At 37.6% G+C, this 17,130-nt stretch overlaps 1 protein-coding gene across 1 annotated transcript; it reads left to right on the forward strand.

Annotated features, from left to right (window-relative positions):
- The first annotated feature begins 9,521 nt into the window (after positions 1–9,521).
- On the forward strand, positions 9,522–16,903 carry LOC132908428 (endocuticle structural glycoprotein SgAbd-1-like). Its single transcript, XM_060962465.1, has 4 exons — positions 9,522–9,628; positions 14,427–14,560; positions 15,850–16,127; positions 16,493–16,903. The coding sequence occupies exons 1-4, from the start codon at positions 9,614–9,616 to the stop codon at positions 16,495–16,497; spliced, it is 432 nt and encodes a 143-aa protein (XP_060818448.1). The 5' UTR covers positions 9,522–9,613; the 3' UTR covers positions 16,498–16,903.
- Positions 16,904–17,130: the final 227 nt, after the last annotated feature.

The raw sequence follows: 17,130 nt of genomic DNA on the forward strand, positions 1-17,130 counted from the left end.
CATGCCATGAACGAACCTAAAGGTCAGTCAGTCCGAGGTCTTACATAATCGCAAGGCGAAAGGTTGACCCATCTTTACGCCGTAGCCTTCCAACTGAACAAAGATTTCGTGGCATTTTTTCGCCATACCTCGCATTGTTTCGACGGTGCAACGATCTTAACAGTTACATTAATTAATTCAAAACGATTTCTTGAGTGGGGCGGGGGGGGGGGAGGAGTTGTCACGATTCTTATAATTAGCCTTACCTCTAACAGCATCTGTAATACTTATCTGTTGTATTATTTTATTTCATTATGATTTTTATCGTACAACAGACATTTCATGGTGATATTTGATCGACCGTACTCGAGATAATATCATAAAATCGAGTTCATTGCGAATAAATTACTTGCGTACTCAATTCTGTCTAGAATCATATTGCTTTTGAATTCGAAGTCATTAAGAAACTTTCAGTTATACAGTTGTATTTAATTTACGGAAAAGATTCGAACCGATTAAAATATGTACTTTCTTTGCATAAAGGCTACTATAATTTCAAAGAAATTGAAATCTGCGGAAACGTATTGATCGCAGCTGAAGATGCAAATTACCCGGAATTCTCGAAGATGATTTCATGAAAACAACATTGGTTATCTGAAGATCTACATAATCAAAGACTATGACGAGCAGGATATTAAAAACCAGTTATTAAAGAGTATTCATAGACAGAATGCCAAGATAAACGTAGATGATGTACGCTATTGTTACTTCATACGTTTGCCTCTTTACGGAATTGTAAATGGAAACAAAGATCTTAGGAGAGCGGGAAACATTCTTCAATAAGAGGAAATTTGTTGCAATTTTTGTAAAAACAGTGAAACTCGGTGTAAATTCTGCTAAGGTAGCTCCTAATAATCAAATCTGAGTTGTATCTTTGAAAAAAAAGGAATAAAACGAAGAAGCTTTAGAATCCTTTTGTTCTTTATTACTTTTAGTTAAGGAAACGCATAACGATAAGATATAGGATCTCGTTCTCTGTAAACTAAATATTATACTAATATATATAATACGATACTAATATACAATACCGCAATACGACCAATAATATATATATATTAAAAGAGAAGGAAAAAGAAACAAGAAAATATGATAGGTCGATGTCGCTTTCTTTTTTTCGTTTTTCATATATTTATTTTCTGAACATTGGAACTTCCAATGAATGACCAATGATCGTAAGATATTATGAAAATTAAAAATTATGAAAGTATTCTCGGTCCCACGGAGAAATAAATTACGTTAATAAGCACGAAGCGTCTTCTCGTACTTTCACTAACTTTACATATCCTTCTTATCTCTGCCGAGTCTGAATTTGCCTCATCCGTATCCTGAAGTTGTTCCTTACCATATAATCAAGGTTAATAGGAAAATTAAGTTAAATAAGACAATTTTGGTTAAAAACTATGAAACGATGACAAGAATTGCATCATAAGTATGTGGTATGCGATCCTTGAGCCGACAATTGGAAAAGAAAGTGAGATGTTCTGGCTCGTCCAGTTTGGTGGATTTGCGAAGTCGTGTACTAAAAGTGGTGAAATTAGTGAATTAGCTAATAAGTGAAATTACTGGTATAGGTCAACCTCTATTTCTACGCGTATGACGAAACATTGCGTGGATATCGTAAAAATCGTTTGAGTAATTAATTATCACCACGCTGCACCGCATTTCTGCATTGGACATTACATAACAGTATTATATATCGAGTGTGGAACGTTATCGAATACAAATAACGAATTCTCTTGATACAAATTTCCAACAACTTGCGTTGGTTTTGTCGCTGTTCTTCTCCTCTCGTTTTATCTCTTCACATTTAGACACCGTCCTACGCTTGGACCAAAGTTATTGAAAGTTTTATCTCAAAAATTGTTAATTTTTTCTTCTATCGATCGCCATACCAAAGAACAGATGCTAAGTAAACGATTGTACGGCAATTTTACGTCGACGATCAACTTGCAATTCGTAAAATTCATTCGTAGAACTTTACATATTTTATTACGAAAGTTACCATTACATAAGCAAATTTATCAGCATTGCTAATTTATACCTCGTGACTTGCAGAACTTCGCTGATGATACTATTTTTGATCGTGGAAAAAAGTGCAGATAATTTTATTGAAGCAAAATTAACTTTTTTCAAAATCATTGTACAAAAATCTCGTTATTATTTAAAAAGGTGATTCTGAAAAATTTCATTGCTCGTTTCACTAATTGCTCGTTCGTTTACTACGAATTCGCTTACTGCTCATCCCGTTTGTGAGTTACCGTCGTTGGTCAGCACATTTTGAAACATGCTTTTTCGTAGCAATTTATGATTATTTAATTCGACGTTGAAACAGTAAAGATTCACCTTCCCCGCATCCCTTAAGCCTTAAGGCGTCGTATGGTAAAATCAGGTAAAATCGTGGCTGGTGAGTCGAGATGCAGCGGTAATCGCCAGGCTGTCGTTATTAAATGTGATTACGCAACTCGAAAAGTGGCTTCAAAGGACGCGCATTATGACACTATGGCACGTAGCCGTTTCTATGGGGCGCTACGTCATGCCTCGAGGTGTCTGCGTTTAGCATTACAGCTAATACGCCTGCGAACAGGGGCGTATTCAGACGGAATTCGATCCCGGAACACGGAGATCCTTTTTTTTTCTTTTTTTTTTTTTTCTGTACCGCGATTAAAGCTCGCGGATAATAAAATCACTTTGTTAGGCTGGATACTATTGCGTCGTTTTTTATTTTCGTATAAGTTTTCCAGCGGAATTTGATACCGTAGGTAGTTCCAGAGAGTTATCGTTTACACATATATAGCAGTTTACTTTCGTCAGAATTATAATTTTTCAGTTACAGTTTTCATATTGAAAACTGTGTATTAATAACTTCCTTCTTCCAAATGATGGATTACGCAGTGTAGGTGTGTGTTTGCTCCGAAGGCGTTTCAAATATTTGAAGGACGTCAAATTTTTTTAACGGAGCTGTGGAATGGAATTTTTTCATATATCGATCAAAGTATCCCCTAATTTTGTATGAAAAACATATATATAAAATACTCGTGTCCGAAAACCATCGGTTTAAAGGGTGTTTTAACTTTAACGATGCAAGAATCAACGTAGGACGAATAAAGTCCTAATTAACGTATATACGTACAACGTATCCGTAACGTTACGAACGAAGGAGAACAAATAAACGATCTGTTATATCTATTTTTAATTTTTTGGTTATTAGTTAATGGAATTTTAAATGATTATTGTTAATCCGCTCCTATCCGTCGATATTAGCACTTGCACGATGTATACGAAAGATCTATTCGTATATAACTTACCTGATCGTCTCATCTTCTCTCAGCTGACTCTGCAGGCTATAGACAGCTGCATGATTTGTTCATACTTGCGTGTACAGTCTCGTTAGGCAGTTGCGCTTGATCGATACCTACTTTGAAATAGAAATGGAATGTAAATTGCGCTTTTCGAATACGGGAAGACGGATTAAAATATCTCCAAGCGAAGAATGCAATATAGTCATTAAAGAAATTCTGCAGTCATACGATCAGGTAATATTACAAAATAATTACGAAGTGATGTAAAATGGATTTGAAAAATAAATAACCGAATTGTTTGTTTAAAAATATTCGTTTACAGAGATGTTACATATCTACATACACTTGCTGTATCTGTTATAATTTCTTTATATGAAACGAACCGAAAGAATTTACCACTTCCCTTTCTACGTAACTTAATATTTCAAAGCATATTACGACGTTTGATTGGTCTAACTCTGATTGTTAAAAGCTACTGTGACCAAAGAGATTCGGTAGTCTTTGAGGGGATCATCCAATCGACGGATGTTGTTTCTTTCGACTGTCGTCGGCAACAAACCGATGGGAATTAATGAAAAAAAGAGCGCAAAAATTAAAATCACGAATGATTTGTTGCAACGAATTGTTGCGATACAAATTACCTATCGTCGAAAAGATTCAGAATCGCGAGATATTATGCGTCACACGTAAATTTATTACCGCCTCTTCCTCTATGACATGTAACTTAAGCAACATCGGCCTTCTTTTCGTCGTGGTTGGTAACCTAATCTTTCTAGGGTTGTTAGATAGAAGAATTTTCCCTTGCTTATGCGTTAACGGCCCGCGCCTCCTCTTTGTACCTGAGTTTCATCATCAATGATATCACGTATATTTTCTCTCTTTCTTTCTTAATATTCATTAACTTCTTTGCACTCGCAACTAAGATAACTGCCAAATATTTATCGACTAATTTCTTTACTTTTACCATCACGATAATTGCGATATTAAACATACGTGTACAGGTATTCCAATATACTATGATTCCTCCGAAAATTTCAAGACTAAATGAATAAATAAATACGTTTTACATTATCGCCATCGTTTCTGATAGATAGATAGATAGGTCGAACTTCAAAGGCTCATTCGCAGGCTTTCCGAGCATCTACATGACACACCTTCTGTCACAATAGCGAGTATTTTTCTGACCTTTCAGTTGTCATTAAAAAGAAAGAAGAAGCTCGGCTGACGTGAAACGGAATTGCGGTTCGACTAGTTTCAAAGCGGCGGTCGACCGCCGCGAAGGACTGAAAACACTGGCATTTCAATCTTCAAACAGATATACTCTGTCTACCCTTCGTTCCCATTTGTTTCTCCAGCGATTCGAGGAAAAGGTCCTACCATTCTATCAGGTCATCCCATAAGTAACGCTCGTTCTTTTTTTTAGAACTGAATTTAAAACGATAAGATATCAACTCTTAACTAGTGATTAATATGATCTTATTAGTGACTGACATTATAACAATGTAATACAATATAATGCAAAATATTATTCCGAGTTATAGTCATGATAAATAAAATGTACCGAAATATAAGAAATTCTTCATGCGTTTCCGTTTCTTTTGTTTTCTATAACGCAAGTGAGATGTATTAACAGCGGGCCTTCTCGATTTTTAAGGATTAATTGTTTATTTGCACTTAATATATGTACGTACCGTAAAAATCGTATTGTCGATGAGGCGAGCTAATTTCGCTTTTCATCACGGTAGCGCACGGTATTGCGCGTCCTCGTTCGTCGCCCTGATGATTTCCACTCGAAGAGACGTATACATTCCAGGAGCTTAGTTGCGTCCAACAGCTGAATAGATGAACTTGTTACATTTATTAAGCGTACGCGATTTCCCTAGTTCGTGGAAGCAGATTGTTTTCCAAAGGATCGTGCATACTGTACGACTATACGGTATAGTGTAGGACGTCGTGTCGCGCCACATGAATGACACGATGTAAATGTCGGTATATGGCCGTGGAATCCTACGAGAAAGGCTGGTACATTCGAGCCGAACATTAATAACAAATCAAGATCTCCGGTCAGCATTAACGTCACAAATGAATTTCACTGAAAACCTCCACGCGATGATTTCGTACCGTACATATTTCAGTGACAAATTATGTAACGAATGCTCCCGTTTTGACCTTATGCGATCAACGTCGATCGTGCGCCGAATTTTTGAAAGCATAAAGTTGTACGACGAAGACAAGTGTGTAAGATATCAGCGAAACATGTATCTAACGAGAGATGAAAGTGATTGATCGTTGACTCTATCGAACAATTTAACGAACAACTTTGGTAGCTGTGATCGTTGTCGATTTAATTAAAAAAGGAGAGATACGAGCAATAGAAATGGAAGATATAATTTGTTTTCTTGTTTTCATTATTTAAAGTTTTGTATGATATTTTTAGCAACTTGTATTCAAAGATTTTTAAACAACAGCATAAGGGGGGGTTTAAGAAAATCTCAACTTACATAATAAACTATTACCATTTGAAAATATTAAACAAATTATCCGTAATTGAATAGCGCACGATAATTTCTTCTCTTTATTTTACAATTTATTTCGAGCTTGTTTTCTAAATCTTAAGTATGTTAGCGAAATCTTCATCGAATGATAATAAAATAAACACGATAATTGCCAAAATATATTTACCAACGATTTTGAAAATACATATTATGATATTTATATACACATGAAATTAGCATTATCCGAGCATGTTGATTACCCATATAAAATACCTGTACGAGGTAAGACGATTTTACACGTCGAGATAAGAGATACGAAAGCGGATACAAGTAAAATTTGCCTTTGTCGCGGGAGTCGATCCTCGAATCACTGAACGATATAACAGTGATTCATAATGCGAAGTCGTCGATGATTGCTAACGATATAAATAAAACGGTTAGTTAATCTCGTATTAGAATTTATCCTTTAAATTACGACGCAAAAGCTAATAAACTTTGCGTCGTTTGATTTAATTACGTAATAATACGACATTGGACGTAAAATCGGATTTTATATGTACATAAAAAATGTGGTATTATCACGACATCGTCAAACACGTAATATTTTACATTGTTCTCAATGTTCCGTCCTACGTTTCATCTCTATGCAAATAATTAACAAAGTAAAAGATTACACGAGCGAAAAAGGTGTCTACAAAGTGAATTTCTTTTATTAAGATTTCGGTACAATTCCCAATCAAACAAGAGATTCGTACGATCATACCATATTCACCGCGTATACATATATCCATGGAACCGACAATTCGGTTCGTTATACTTGGATTCACGCGAATTCTAATAATTAAGTTACGAATCGATGGTCGAACCATTAATTTTCATATTCACAAAACAATATACCTAGTGTGTATGTACCTTTCTCTTGTTTCGTGGCATACTGCCATGCAGATATGTTCATGTCTGCCGCAGGAAACGAAGACTAATAAAAATCCGTTGCACCTTTTTGCGTTATACTCGTCTTACAATGGTTCTGCAACGGTTAATCATTACGAGATCAAATCTATCACGTAACAAGAAATCGAAGAAGCATCGTACAGATTACTCGTGCTATTCAAGGCGACGAAGGAAAAAAAAAAGATAAAAAGAATAAAACCGATGCACGGAATACGCGAAATTACATCTTAATAACACGCGGGTGGGGACTTTGATCTAAGATAACACGCGGTTATTTTTCAGATAAGAGCAAAGTTGTAATTTTTTAACTACAAACGTTGTTTACTTAAATTAATGCCGTTAATTACCGTGATTCTTGAAAGGAAATCAATCTCTATTAAAAGCACAATTAAAACCGATATTACAGTTTTTAACGATATTAGGTAAATTTCTCATTATCCAAGCGTAATCGATCTTCTATCTAGTTAGTATATTTTCAATTAACAAATAAATAAATAATTCGGCTAGGTTTATCCAAATTTGCTTGATATTATTTAGAAAATATCGTTGCGTTAGATGTAATTTTCACTTTGCATATTTCACTCTGTAGCAAATGAGAGAAAGAAGGAAGATTTGTATTTGGTAACTTATAAAGCAAGAAAAGTTACGATTCTATTAAAGGAAAAGGTATTTGTAATTATCATCGTATCTGCTTGATGAGGCAAGAAAGGCAATTATTAGCGAATTTATGAAAATTACGTTCAAATAGTCGTTGATGCATTATCGCCGATTGTAACTTACGCCGCAAATGTCAGGGTTAAGCAAAAGACCGTTGCATTAGAACACCGATATTCCAATATCGCGGGAAATTCTGGGTAATTTACTTTTTTTATTTCGTTCGAGTTTTGTTTCGGTATCGCGTGCTCGAAACGTTGCAAATATGTTAATGGCAGAGCTGATAGGTAGTTGTTAAATGTCAGCATGTACATATTGAAAATATTTTATAATTAAGACAAAGAAACGGGAGAAGCAACGAACTTCAAAGTGCAACGATAGGGAAAAGAGTCGCGTCGACCCTTTACGTTGATTCCTGCCAATTTTTATATCTCATCGTCGTTAAAAGTCGTTTCGATCGATCGGCAAAAGGATTCTAAATATTATTTTAAATCGGCGAAGCCTCAAAAGGAGGTTTTAATTCTGAGAATCTAGGTAGTAGATATAAATAGTTCTAGTGAAAAGACTACGTCGTTTCTACTTACTCAGATACTAAAAGACTTTCACTTGTTGGATTATCGAAGATTTTTGCTAAATAAATTTACTAAGGAAAAGAAGCCAAAATTCTGTCTTTTGAATATCGTATTATTTCAAATATGCAATTTATTATGAAACGGATACTTTTTATTTAAAAATTGCTAAATAAATTATAACAACGATTCCCAATTTTTTGCAACATTTTTAAACTCTTAATTACCATTCAAACATTAAAGTACGCTGTTATTCGTGTTAATTTTGCTAAAAGCAATGAAAAAGCGCGAACTCTATATCGAAATTGCTTTTAAAAGTAATCGAAATGAAATTAATATTGCGTCAGGTAAATGCAATGTTAATAAACGACGCTATATGTATATAACTCGTACATCTACACGTATAAACGTGTCATGAGTCGTGCGTGCAGAAACGATTCAAGGAAACGAAGATTTCCTCTTCTATAATCGCAGCTAACACAATTGTACGTGACCTAGACACTGCATCCCTTCATACATTCAATCATAGCCTGTTTTGTTCGACTTTATAAAAATTCTGAACAAATATCCGGTAGAGCCTTGCAACAAATGGCAATTATCTTCCTACTTCTCTCGTGTCTTTTGTATTTCTTGTTTGTATTTCTCTGTTATATTACCGCATTTCACGATTGATGCTATCGACGAAATTGAAATTAAAATTCCGTGCTATGAATCATAAACTCGGGTTTGTTCATTGAAACACAGTTTTCACGGTAATTTTTTACCGTGATTTTTTATTTAATCCTGAATTTTCACTTTCTGCCTTGTTTCATTATCGTTCCCAGTAATTACTTAAAATTTTGATTTGGTTTAATAATCTATTCTTTGTGTTATACTCGTTTTTGAATAATACTTCGTATCTTATTTTGTTCATAAAATAATTTATTCTTTAGTACATTTTTATCCAAGATCGATAAGAAGATCTTTCGTTTTAATTTTCGTCATTATATTTGGCATTTTTTATTTGATTAATTTTACAGCTTGCTCCATACGCACAAAAAGTTTCTTCAATTTGCTTTCACATTTTAACGATCACCTTGTTTTATCTGATATTTAAATCCTTAAATGTTTTATCCGTAAATCATTCGTTTAAACCGTCGAAAAGCAGCTTTTAAAAAATCTTTCGCCGATGTATAAGGCGACAACCGTCGCTCGATTTCTGGTCCTCGTATGTTTCACGAAACGTCCGAAATTCTTGGACGCGCTGCTCTTCCAAAGAACGAGCGAAGAATAAATCCGCCATGAGGATGATATCATCCGTAGTCACGAGTCATATAACGGATAATTTCGATGTACCGAAATTAATAGACGGGCCATGGATCATCGTTGTACGTATCGCGCGTCAAGATAAAAAATTCCAATTCCTCGATTCATCCGAGCACATTTTTCCGAAGATGCACTGGTCAGAAGAAGTGCATTGTGAAGAGGGCAGGGATGACCCCTTTCACTGTACCACGTTGCTACGGTCGTGTATATAAAGAGGCGAAGCATCTGACGAAGAAGCACAAGTACCAACCCATCTGCATCCTAACCGCTTCATCGCCGGTGTCCGTGTGACAGAGAGATTATGTTCACTATCAAGGTAGGTACTCAGTCCGTAATACACGCGTCCGACAGTAGTCCGCGATACACGGTTTCCATACGGCGAGATAAGTCCTCTGACTTGAACGCCACCGACTTGGCCGTGAATTACCATCGGTGTTAGGTACACGGGTCGGAGCTTTGATTTACGCTGGCTATGGGGAAAAATTCGCTACTCTCGTCGGTAGCGTGTCCCTCGTCGCGCATACATTTCCCGCGATCCGTGTAATACTCTAACGATAAGCACGGAGGAACGTCTATGGATATCGAGATATCGCTTGAACGTGGTTTCAACTTGATTTCGAGTCACTGTTCGTTGTTACTTGTATCTATGAAATAACTATTATATACTCTTCTTCTATTCCTTTGTAGTTTGACAAGCCTGAAATAATATTCAAGTAGACGTAGCGATCATTTTTTCTTTCTTGATTATTTGGAATCTTGGACTTTACTTTCGATCGAATTATGTAATTATTCTTATTTTATTCTTGAAATATGTCGGCGACGTACATGCGAATAATCAACGTTGAATTAATAGGATTGATCGATGAACGAGTATTCCGTCGTGAAATAGTCGCGCTAGCGATAAACACGATTATTTCAGAATAGAAGCAACGAACATTCGAAAACCCTTCGCGTTTGTTCCGAGTGATATAATATCGCATTTCGAATCGTATAATTTTTTACAATTTGTCTTTTTTTTGTTGTATCGCCCTTCGTTAACGCGATAATGACTTGCGTTGCTATCAAAATTATCTACGTATTGCGAAACAAAACACAAAGGATAAACACGGAACGCGCGTGTAACGAAACGGTTTTCTCAATCGATACGTGTTTCTAAAAAAAATAAAAGGGATAGAAAGCTTGAAACGCGACGGTACTAGTGGCATATGTACCTGTAACATCGAAGTTCCCGCGAAATTCGATATTCGTGTTATAAACGTATATTAATATTATATAATAAAAAATGTAGATGTATATAAATATTGTATATTTATATGATAAGAATTGAGTTTGCTGATAACGGAAGCTCTTGCGCGTGAACCAATCCGATTAATTTTTATAATTCTCGAAATATCTCGTATTCTATCGTACAATAACCACAGCAATACAATACCAATATCGATTGTACACGCAACGTGGGTGACATTTTTACGTGCTCGTTTTATTAATCTTTGTATTAATTTGTTCTTCATTTCGGTGATTGCAACGATAACGAAAATCTTCGTGCCGCGCAAATGGAATTGCACGTATACCTAAAATATTTTAATCGATACTGTTCTATTACAGAAACAACGAGACAGACAAATGGTCATTGATAAACCTTAATATCTATGGTTTTCTCTAAAAAAAAATACCGAGTCACGATACTTTCACGTTCGAAATATGTGTCGTTATCGAATTTTGAAACTTGAATTCATGTACTGGCTTATTGACAGAAGTCGTTACTATCCCTTCGCTCCGTGTAACTTTCCAATTAGATAGGTGTTACATCAGGATAACTTTAAAGCCGATTACTTGCTCGTGCGACTTTGATGCCGTCGTTATGTCACTTATATACGAATACGACTTTTCTCTTTTATTCGTATAGCAGTGTCTTCGTCGCATCGCTGTTGCCTTATTAGCATCGAGCTAAAGATATTTTTACATACATTGTCAAGAATATTCTACGCACAGGTATTCCGCTCGAAACTTTTTTTCGTAACAGAATCGTCCTTCCTTTTCGTTCGTTCGACAAATCGTAGAAATTGTACATAGCATATTCTCGCGACGATAGTTAAAACGAACCTGTTAATCGAATTGAGCTGAAAGTAAAATTTATTAATAGAACTCGTAGTCAAACATGTACAGATAATACTCCGCGAATGATACGAAAAATATTCAGACTCCGGCAAGATAAGCTCGTTATTCTTCTCTTACGCTACATGCGTATCTTTTTTTTCAAATCAACGATTCGTTCTCGATGCAGGATTTAAAAGGAGGCGTTCGAAGATCTTCGTTAGCGATCGCTGTTGCGATTGCATACAATCAAAATTAACGGAATTCGAACGAGGGAACAGAGGACAGGCGTGAAATTAAGAATAGAATTATCATAACAATTACGAACGACGAACGACTAGCACGATTGCGTCACGTTACACTCGTGTCGACACCTTTTTCTTCGAGGTAGGACAATTGCGATGGAATAAACCATGACACCAACGAACATCCCGAATACCTTCGTGTACGCGTACACAACACGCGTGCATTCCAATTGTGTCATCTCGTGCCATTTTGCCATTTAACTGGGCCAGGTAATACGCTCGACAAACGGGTATCGAGCAACGAAAGAAATATTATTCATAGTTTTTATGAAGAAAAAAAAAAACAATCGCCGCTATTCTAACTAAAATCTTTTGTATCTCACGTATGTTTTCCACGTTGACGATAAAATTTCTCGCGAGTCTCAATAGTGCAAAATCGTTCTTCCGCGTTATCGAGGTTACAAATGATTGCTTATTGCAGTCGTGACAAGAAAATAATAGCTAATTTCAAAGGCGGCTTAACTAGTTTTAATATGCGCATATACATACACACACATTTATATATATGTATAATATATAGATAACTATACGAACGATTACCAAGGAAGTAAATTATGAAACAAAGTATCAACGAAACAGCAGAAAAAGTAATGCAAATAGTGTTATTTGTGAGTTTCGAATAGCTAAGATTTATTAGAAAGAAACGATAGATTCTCGTTAGTCTCGTTGTTTTTGATTGTTTATCGCAAAAAAAAAACTTCCAAAAAAAGAAGGGAAAGAAAATCTAAGGGAAAATGTTGGATGAAAAACAAGGAATAAAATTCGACAGAAAGATATATGCATCCGTATCAAAAACATCGATTGCGTTTAAAAGTAAATACGAAAAAGGTACCACCGTCGAAGATCAAAAATGGTTTTGAATTAGTTTTTCGATTCGAAATCCAATACCAATATCGTTACTGCACAACTACGACGGATGGCTGAGCGATGGCGGAGCGAAATTGACAATCAACGAACGTATCGAAACGCGTCGGTGCACCTCTCAGACAGGGTCTCCTCGGTGATCGTTTGACCTTATGAATGAAAAGAAGAAGCGCCTTCGCGTCTCTCCGGTTCTTTCATAATCCGTGTGATTGCACGTTACGCGGCGCATCATTACCGCCACTGGTAATTCCTCCTTCGTTCCGCGCGACACTTGTGAAACTTTCCACGCCTTGTGATTTTCGCGACTGAACCGCGTAACAACGGGGTCCGGTGCAATTGGCATTTCGAGCAGCGATTCCTTCGTATCGAGATGTTTCTATGGCGCGTCGCGATAAGGGATCGCGAGCGAAAAACGGCCGATATCGATCGAGAGAAAGAGAGGAAAACGAAGACAGGCTACGTCCGCTTGTACGCTCCGGCATACCTCTTCGATTTCCTTCCATGTCCTCTCCCCCTTGGTGACTGGCTTCGCTTGGCCTTCCGCGCGTTCCATTGTCTACGCGGTGAACACGACACGTAGGAAGCGATCGCTTGTTTCAGCTCGGTCATACGGTCAAGGAGAATCGAAATATCGATTACATTGTTACGAGAATGAAATCTCGTCTCGGATAGCGTTTCATTGATGTGGCGCTGTTGCTCGGGATTGGTAATTAGAAACGCGTTACGGACCGGAATAAGAGCCACGAGCCCGTAATTCGATCTTTGATCGTGCTGAACGACTAGCACCTTGTCATTTGCGCGCGTCATTCACGAGTGGAAGTTTAAACAGTCGCAAACGGACGTCGACAAAAATTTCTGTATTTCGCGAAACAATTTCGTGAAAGTTCGTCGGATTGTACGTTTAGCGGTGAATAGAAGTGAAAATGTTTCATCGTGTTCGAAGACCGGTATAAAGTGCGACGTACGAAGATGGCCGTGCATACTTGTAGAAGACAAGAGCGAACGATGAGAAGCGATCCGATCGGGCTGACATTTAATTCGCGAATTTTTCCTCCAGCAGATTCACGGTTGACGGAATTCTTGAATGAAATTACACGTTCCACGGTCGTGCGGAGAAAAACGGGCACATTACACGGGTACCGCTTTCGTCCTGCCATTACGTTGTATTTCATAATGTCATTTGCGACTGATGTAACCGCGTCGTGCAGTCTCTAGACATTATCGTCTTCGCTTGCCCTTTGCAGCCGCACCACACAGAGCCACGCCATCGTCGCCAAGCGCTACTTTCACGAATTCTATGAATATTTGAACGAAAGGTTTTACAAACGGTGTTAGCGATCGGCATTTCTCATGGTCTACGGATTTCCCAGGCGCTACCCCACTTTGCCAGTCACGAGAGACAATGCAAGTTAAAAACTCGTATTCCAATTAAACTTAATTGGTGCGAATCCCATTTCGACGCCAATTCAAGAACCACGCTCGCTCGATCGCGCTTGTTTACCATCGCTTTGCTGTAAATGTACGCCGTGTAACGCGTAACGCGAGCGCTCGTAATACGATCATTCATCGAATTAAGACAATTGCAGGTTGGGTATGCGAGATTTCGCGCGATTTGTATATTCCGTTCCCGTTCGTAACGTGGTCAGTGTAGCTGCGATCACTTTGCTTCGAAATTATTTTTTCTTGCCTCCTTTTACAAAATTCATACTTTGAGTAGATACGACGCTCCCTTTCCTATCGATACAACGATCGACTACATATCCCTTCTTTGTCCGATTATTTTATATGTATATATATATATATGGTATTCGAAATTGAAAAATATATTAACGAGAAACACGATTGTTTCAGGTGTTAGTGGCGGTCGTACTTTGTACGACGGCGATATTAGCTCTTCCTCAACGACCTAGCGGTGGCGCTGACAAAGATGCGGTAATTACATCTCAGCAGCTCGAAGTCAACTTTGACGGCACTTACGTCAATAAGTAAGTTCATGGGAGAACATCGTCGAAAGAAGTAATTTGTCGCGACTGATTTCTTACAAAAAGGTTTACAGCTAACGGCAAACTCGTCTCGTCGTTTTATTTCTTAATGTAGGACATTAGTTTTACAGAACAAAAGTAGGTCAGGGCAACGCAGGAAATGTAGAAAGGCGTAGCTTCTGTATAAGAGAAATTATATCGTAGGTTTTTAATTTAAACGAGACGGCGACGATACTTTTTGCTTTCTACGAACAAATACGCAACATCCGAATATAATAAACGAAGTTTTCTTAGCTAGATTTCTTTTTAGAAATTTAAGTTTCGATTTTATTAACATATTTTGTATCAGATAAATGTCGTCTGCCATTTCTTAAAACTTGAAGCATTTAATACGAAGTTAGCTTCTATTTTTTCGAGAGAATTTCGTTTTCATCGTTATTTCGTTCGCCACGGTAGAAACGTAATTTCATACCAGACCAGTCGCGTGGATTACAAACGATCAAATTGCGGAAAGCGTAAAGAAAATCGAGTTCAAAGTTGAATTGTCCGCCGGACACTTTGCCATGTAACGAGTCAAAACGAGACCTTTGATCGTTGCTAGAACGCGAACGTGCAACGAACAAAGTAATCACAGACGTTGAAGACAATAGACAGAGGATAACAGGTATTCGAGTCCAATGGTACTGGCTTGTTCACACGATTCGCAATTGTCGCCAACTGTAATCTCTGTTTTGCATAAAGACGTAGCTATTCATAAGTAGGAGTGACGGGCTACCGAGCTGAACGTTTTTCTTTCAATTAGAATGCTGTGCCTCTTTCTTTTTTTTTTTTTTTTTTTAACGCCGTTGAATTCTCAACTTCTCTCTATCGAATTCGTTCAATTCGTCAAATTCGTTCGTTCGTTTGAAAATAGATCAAGAAATTTCGCTGAACGTTTATATATGTTATTCGTTAGTCGGATATTTAAATAACATTATATTTACACAAGCGTTTGATAAAATAATCAAAGCGTCGTTATTTAAAATGTCTCAGTAATGGCCTGAAAACGAATACCGCCCAAGTTATGAAAGTTTAAAGTGTCTCTTTGGAAGAGTGTTTTAGCGTTGCGTCAGCGTTGTATTTAGCTTCGCTCGACGTCTCGACGCGGCATCGGTACAGCATCGGCATCGCGTTAACGAAGCTAAATGTAGTACCGATGAAACATTAGTTATCTGCGGTTCCGAAAGGACGTAGCCTTCGCTGCGGACATTAAACAGCGTCAGGCGTTAATCGAACTACAAATTATTGTTCAGCTTCGAGACAAGCAACGGAATCAGTCACCAAGAATCGGGACAACCTAAACAAGTAGACAACGAGACACCGGTTGTTTCGCAAGGCTCCGATTCTTACACGGCGCCGGATGGTCAGCAAGTCAGTATCACGTACGTGGCGGACGAGAATGGCTTCCAAGTGCAAGGATCTCACATCCCCACGGCACCACCGATACCACCAGAGATTCAAAGGGCGCTCGAATGGAACGCGGCTCACCCAGAAGAAGACGACGGTGGTCAACCACGACCACCTGGCCGAGGTGCGTCTTCTTTTCCTACCCTAATGATTAACGACGCTTTTACGCTCTCCGGTTAGATTGTCCGTTTTCGCGCGCAACGAGTCTGTACGATCGATTTTCGCATTTTACATTCGCTTCGAATTTCTACGTTGCGCAGTTCATTTATTTCTTTGGTTATTCCTACAAAATGTCAATTTTAGAGCAAAAAGTATTTCTTATCCTTTGGCACGCTTTTACGTTTTCTACTTCACTGACATATGCTTGTATCATATATTCGTCGACTAAAATGAAATTTCTCGGTGATGGTATACGCGATGACGTTCGGCTATAACGGTCAAAATATATGTTTTCCAACGATCGAGTCTAACAGGTTTCTCGTCCCGTAGGTTAATCAGCCCAACTATACCTCAAACGTGACCTGATTTCGAGCCAGCTTGCCATGGACAGAACCGACCCTGAGCCTTCGATGCGACCATAAAAATAAATATAGTGTGGTATATTAATCTAGGATTATACATAACAGAAAAAAATAAGGCGCGAGCCAGCCGGTATATAATAACTGTATACTTCGAGATTCTTTATCTTACCTGTATAGATGAAAGTAACGCGCACTGTTCAGCAGTTTACGACAGGATCGTGCCGATGCGCGCACGCTGCTTTCACAAACGTAAAACGCGATAAAACGACGACGCCATCGCAGCTGCGAAGACGCGTATCGAGCGTCGATAGTACATAATAATATACGTATACTTTAACTTGTGATTTTTGTATATAAATAAAAACGTTTTGCCGAAGAATCTTCTGTCTGTCTGTCTGTCTATCTGTCTCAAGGAATTCACACTTTCCCTTTCTCCTTCTCTTGAAGCGTGTTATGGCCCTCGTTTATACGTATTAAACGTCCCGCATCGTCGCATCGTGCGATGATAATTAATTCAGATTATCACGAAAACAATTAATCGGTCCGAATTGTTGTATCTCGGCAACTTCTGCAAATAGTTTTTATACAATTTTATTGCGTGTTTTC

The sequence above is a fragment of the Bombus pascuorum genome, chromosome 6, assembly GCF_905332965.1.
Source record: "Bombus pascuorum chromosome 6, iyBomPasc1.1, whole genome shotgun sequence".
Lineage (NCBI taxonomy): Eukaryota > Metazoa > Arthropoda > Insecta > Hymenoptera > Apidae > Bombus > Bombus pascuorum.